Source organism: Crocodylus siamensis, chromosome 2, assembly GCF_052110815.1.
Source record: "Crocodylus siamensis isolate JL-2025a chromosome 2, ASM5211081v1, whole genome shotgun sequence".
NCBI classification, from domain to species: Eukaryota; Metazoa; Chordata; order Crocodylia; family Crocodylidae; genus Crocodylus; species Crocodylus siamensis.
Window position 1 is genome coordinate 180,573,790 of NC_143396.1, and position 6,000 is coordinate 180,579,789.

A 6,000-nucleotide genomic window follows, 5' to 3' on the forward strand; every position below is an offset into this window, starting at 1 on the left:
AGTGTAAACGAATCACCCCCCCTTCCAACAATCTTGGCAAAAATGCTGTCTCTTGAAGCCATGGCTGTTTATGCTGGCTGACCTGTTCTGAAGACAGTATTGGAAGTTACCCCTGCTTACACAGGATTCTGAGTGACTGCTAAGATTGTAAGGAAGGAGGCATAACAAGACTAACATTCATGGTTACGACTGCCATGTAGTGGTTATCTGTCAGTGACAGAGTTCTTTTCATTGGTCACATACCTCTCACTTTCCTTTTCCGCCTTACCCGTGTTTAATTTCATTTCTTTCCTGCTTGCAAGTCCCATGTCTTAATTGTTGCATGTTTTCATTTGGAGACCTCACTTCATGAGAGACAAGGAGAGGCCTAGGGTGTAGAGAAAGGGGAGAGGGAAGTAAAAGGCAAAGGGGACAAATTATGGAGAAGGTGCAGGAGGGGCTTTCTGAATGCTGAGGTGTGCTCTTTGCATTGTCTCTGTGCCACTTCAGCAAAATCACGCCATGCATAAAGAGCTCTGACCATGCAAATGATTCAAAGCTGTTGTTACCAAAGACCCAATGCTTTCTTCCTGTTCTGACATAAATGCTGGGCATGACTACATGGGATGCTTACTGTGCAGTAGCCTAATAACACTGCACAGTAGTGTGCCGGTCAAAAACCGTGTTAATACTCTACTGTGTAGTGTTATCAGGCAACTGCGCAGTAAGCATCACAAAAAACCATGTGCCAGTGCTACTACACAGTAACTGTAGTTACTGCACAGTTAGTTAGTATTTCATTAAGCAAGCACTAAACTAAATGTACAGTAACTACTGTGCATTAATGAATATGTAGACACACCCACTTAGATCTAGCACTGTAGGTGCAGTTCTGTGTAGATGTCAAGCAAAGGGCTCGATCCTGAAAAACATGCTTTTCAGGGGTTTGGGCTTATAAGAGGACCCTGTAATTCTGTTAATGGGAAGTAACAGGTTCATCAAGATGCTATTTGGTTTCCTGAATACTATGTTTTCTAGCATCACCACCACAAGACCTATAACATGACAAAATGTTGCCATGTTAAGGTAGCCCCCTACTGGTCAAAGGCATGTTACTTTTCTCAGAAACATCTTTTTTTCCCCCTTTTTGCCCCGTCCAAAGGAGACTCTTCTGGGCATGATAGAAGGTTGTTTTGCAAAGGGTTAGTTGGGGAACCCAGATCTCTGGGTATTCTGGCACGTTTCAGAAGCAGTGCATGATATTCCAGAGCATCTCTCATCCACATGTTCCCTCATCTTTTTACAGGACATTAAATCCCTGCAGGTACAACGTAAAGATAAGATAAAGATGCATCTTATAGACTAACATGTAGACTAACTCTGATTCACTTAGTCTATAAAGTACATCTCTACTCCACCCCCTACTTAGAGGTAGTAGTAACTTTATAGAGTTTTGTGAAACTAGAAGTGGCTTTAATATGGGGAACTGATAATGGGCTATAAAGCCACTCTAGTAATTTTGATCCAGCGTTTATTCCCAGAGTAAACGCACACTACCCCCTTGTCTCTCATGTGAAAGGTCAGTTTTTGTAATAAGCTGGTTTCTATTCTAAACTTGTTGACAGGTAACGTATTCACTGTATGTGTATATGAGTCATTATGGCAGCCCTTTCCATATGTAAGGCTACTATAACTGAACAATCCTCTCTGATTTGGGGACCATGTAATCAATGTACATGTATCCTCCTGTTGTTGCCTTTTAACCCCTTTCTTACTCCCTGGAGAAGCATGTGTTCTAAACTCAGCTTCTTTGGAAATATCCGTTCCAACCACAGAACATATGGTATGTATTTGCTGGATGCCTCTGCTCTTCTGTCCAGCACCAAATTGCTTAGCAGCTTGCAAGTGGCTTGGTTCAAGTAGCCTTATAGTGCGTGGGGTTAGGGGTGTGCACTGCACCAAGAACTCATTGCACATGGAGCCCGTTGTTACTACAGTACAGAGCCTAACCAAACTAATTTTCTCACCTGGAACACACCTCAGACAAGGTGTGTGTCAGCTTCATAACAGGAAGGTAAGTGGTTTGCATGCTGGAGGGCTCTCTGCATGCAGGAAGAGATTACCCAGTACTTCTTTGCTGAGAATGCTTTGAAAGCATTGGCTTGAGGACCACAAGGGAACTGCTTCCACACACAATCCCAGAAAGACTGGGTTTCTAGTACAGTGAGGGTCCTGAAGGATCGCTTGCATGATTCTGGGACGGTGACCCTCACAAACCATGTCTTTTGTGTTTTATGACTGCTTACGTTTCCCATGGAACATTCAGGCTCCCTTACCTTGGCAAAGCAATTCTTTTATTCAGCTTCAGTTGTATTGTTCTGACCATCTCACATGGGGGACAGTTTCTCAAGCTCAATTTTCAGGTGACCAGTGCTTCTGGTCACTGTACTAGGGCGATCCTGTGTAAGGAAATCCTATCTCTCTCCAGAGAGGACCCTGAATGCAAAATCCAGATCTGACTATCCCTGGATTTGGAGAATTTTCAGATCTTGGATTGGATCTGAATTCTCTACCTTGGAGGCATCTCTGTTAGTTTCAAGGCTCCCCTGCTCTCTGGTAAGGGGAAAAACTCCTTAGTCATCTAGATGTGCATATCTTGGCCACTCTCTGAGAGGCTCAAGTGAAATCTCTTCTCACATTGACAGTCTGTTTCCTTAGAATGTGCTTACCTTTGCTCTGGAGCAGGTTTAATTTATGGGGCATCTAGTCACCCTGTTGTCATGGAGCAGGCAACTGAAAAGACAGATGGACTGTGCTGCAGCAGTCACACTGACACATTTTCTTTCTTTCCATATTACAGCAGCAAGAAGGCAGGAGCCAAGGGCAAAGTCGGAGGGCGCTGGAAGTAAAGAAACAGAGAGTGACCGCAGACAGGAGCATCTCCGGTGGCGTGGCTAAACACCGCTGGCCTCCCCTTAGCCCTTTTCACAAACCAGTTCTGTTCTTATGCCAGAGCAACACAAAGATTGCAACACCAGCCTGGATTGCCTACTGCTTTGTTTTTCAGGACTCCAGCAGCTTCCCGAACCTAGGGGAAGGTCACTGGGGAGCTGAGATGATTCCCTCCTGGCATCTTTACAACCTGCTGCGTGTTTTCTTTATTTTCCTGATACCAGCTCTATGCCTCCCAGTAGATTGCTATGTACAAATCTCTGGATTTTGTAAATAAAGTGTGACCGATACCTACTTCAATTATATATGCTATGGCTGCAGTTTGGCTCTTGTATTCCATTGCAGTGGACAAGCTTCCCATTTTCTTGTGCGGGAGGGATACCCCAAACTTACTGGATCACATCCTCGGCTGATGTCAGTTGACATATCTCTTTGGCAGAGAATATGGCTTATTACTATTAGCTTAGTACCACAGTCAAGTATTACGGCCCCATTTTATAGGTACTATACAGACAATGACAGATACAATCTGTTTTGAAGTGTTCACAGTCAGTATAGGAAATCAGAATGTCTAAGTTGGATGAACTAGGCAACGAAGGTGGGAGAAAACTATAAAATTGGGAGCACGAAACAAAACTATTAAAAAAGAGTATTCTGTAAAGTATTTTTTTTGAAAGGTATAAATATACTATAGTGTAAATAATGTCAAGTGTAGTTAATTCAAATACATGTCAAAGCAATTATAACCCAAGATTAAGTCTGAAATCTAATATGAAATTCTGACAACTTGGGGTGAGTTTATTGCCCATGCCATCCATCCAGGGAAATAAATGGGAAAGTCATAAATAAAAGAGCAAAAGAGTTAGGATTTTACTGGCCATTTTATTTTCTTGGTGAGCATTTTGTTCGTTTTCTGCAGAGAAAGTCCTAGCCAACCTTATTCTAAGGCATATTTTTAAATATCTTTATCTCAGAACAGAAAATATTAATTTAATGTATAGGATCAGAAACGGTTACTTTTTTACCTTACATTTTCACCAACAAATGAGGCAGATGGTCAAATTACATCTTTCCAAGAAGAAATTAGGCTAACAGGGCCCCTTCTCCCCACTTTTTGCTGCAATAAGAGCCAGGAAACCCTTTGACTTTTGGAAGAACACCTAGAATGACAGAAAAATAGAGACAGAAAAATCCTGGTAAATTGTTTAATCCAGCAGTCACCAACCTTTTCAGGTTGTGGGCCAGAATGACGATGCTCAGGTCAGGGGCAAGAGGGTGGGTGCTATGACCTGGCTACTGCCACTTCTCTCTAGAGTGGCATGATAAGAGCTCCAGCAGAGCCACTGCTTCTCCCCATGGCACACAGGGAAAGTGACTGTAGTTGAAGCCCCACATCTGTGGGATGGATGACCCCTGGTGGAATCTATTTCTGGGTCCCAAGCAGAATTGTTCCCTGCACTACACCATTTAGGGTTTGTGAGCTTTAGTTGTAAACATCCCAAGCAATGAGTTTCCACCAAATCCTAAGGGAAAGTATTTTATAATCTGTGAAATCAGAACTATACAAATGGGAGCCCACCAACTGCAGGCAAGCCGTGAGTGATTAAATTGAGGGTTGTGGGGCTTGCTGGTGCAGCTCTAGAACCCAAGGGGTGAATGCTGCTGCCGCTTGTTTCCTCACCCAACCCAACCCAACCCCTTTCTGGCTTCTGAATTTGGGGTCTTTGATCACCACTGGTGACAAAAATTTGACAGCAGGAAAAAGGGGCAGGGGTAGGAGGGAGGGAAAGAGAGGGGGCAACAAGCAGTGGTAGAGTTTACCCCACGTTTCAGAGCCAGGCCAACACAGCAGTTCTGGCAGTCGTGCTGACAGGCTACCAACCTGTTGTTGGTGTGTTGTCCAGCCCAGGAAAAAGTTTGCAGTCTGGAGCTAGTTCATAAGGCCAAATGGTCTGAACAGCCCTGTACCAGATGTTACCACTGGGGAGGGAGATGCAGTTTGGCAACTTTGCCTGAATTTTTGAGTTCTTAATTGTTGTCCCATAACTCTTTACTATGTTCCCTTGTTTTGCATTTGGTAATTCTTCCTTCCTGGTGTTCTTACCCTTGAGATACCTAAAGACATTTACCATTGTCCTTTTGGCTGTCTCTTAACCAAGCGCCGTATATTTAACTCCTTACAATCCTGATCCGATTCTCATGACATAAAAAAAGAGGCTTAAATCAGAGCAGTCCCTTAATCTCTCTTGTCAAGTGATTCTCTTCCTTTGGATGATTATTATTGCCACAGCTATAGCTGTTTGCATTTTTCCAAGGTGAATTTTATGTTATTTTCTGCCCATGTTTCTTTTCCCTTTAGGCTCCCCATATTATTTATTTGCCCTCATTTGTGCTCGTGCCTTTTCCAACTATAATACCTGTTATATTTTTCTAACACACTGTTTAAACAAGACTGGAGGTAAGGACTCATGGTTAGGTACCTTCGCTCAACTTGGTGCTTTTGCCATTGCCTGTTGCTTCAGGTTTTTCTACAGTTTCAGTTCACATTACGTTAATCTTATTTGAATAACTTTTTCAACAAAGCTTTCATTCAATGCTCTATCCAGTGCTTTATCAAACTCCTAGTACATATGACATCTGCATTTACCTCCCCTACTAATCTAAGATAGGTACGCAGGTCTCCAACTGTTCCTTAGCTCAGGGGTCAGCAATCTGTTGCTTGTGGGCTGGGTCCAGGCTTGGAGTTGCTGGAACCAGCCCACAGATTTGTGGGGAATTTTGCACGTTTCTTATTGCAGACAAGTGGTAGACAGTTTCCTTTATGTCATGGCCGGGTGGCAGGAAGAAGTGGGGGTGACTAGGTCTCAGCGCCAGCCTGTGTTGGACTTGAGTTGGGTCAGTCTGGCCCATAGCTGCACGAAGTTTGCCACCCGCTGTCTGATGCAAATGAACAGCAAGGCTGTGGTGAAAGGGAAGAGCCGGGTGACATTTGAAAGGAGAAGGCTGGGGCATGACTTTGCGTGTGTGGGGAAACAAGCCAGCCTGTTTCCCTCTCTTGCTTGAGGTGGC

At 43.7% G+C, this 6,000-nt stretch overlaps 1 protein-coding gene across 13 annotated transcripts in view; it reads left to right on the forward strand.

The window, feature by feature from the left end:
• Window positions 1–3,251, forward strand: part of TNNT3 (troponin T3, fast skeletal type) — a 38,915-nt gene extending 35,664 nt beyond the window's left edge. For all 13 annotated transcript variants that reach the window (XM_090032485.1, XM_090032486.1, XM_090032492.1 and 10 more), the window contains one exon: window positions 2,840–3,251. In XM_090032485.1, coding sequence (XP_089888611.1) covers window positions 2,840–2,888 — 49 coding nt within the window. In that variant the 3' untranslated portion in view covers window positions 2,889–3,251. The remainder of the gene's footprint in view (window positions 1–2,839) is intronic.
• Window positions 3,252–6,000: the final 2,749 nt, after the last annotated feature.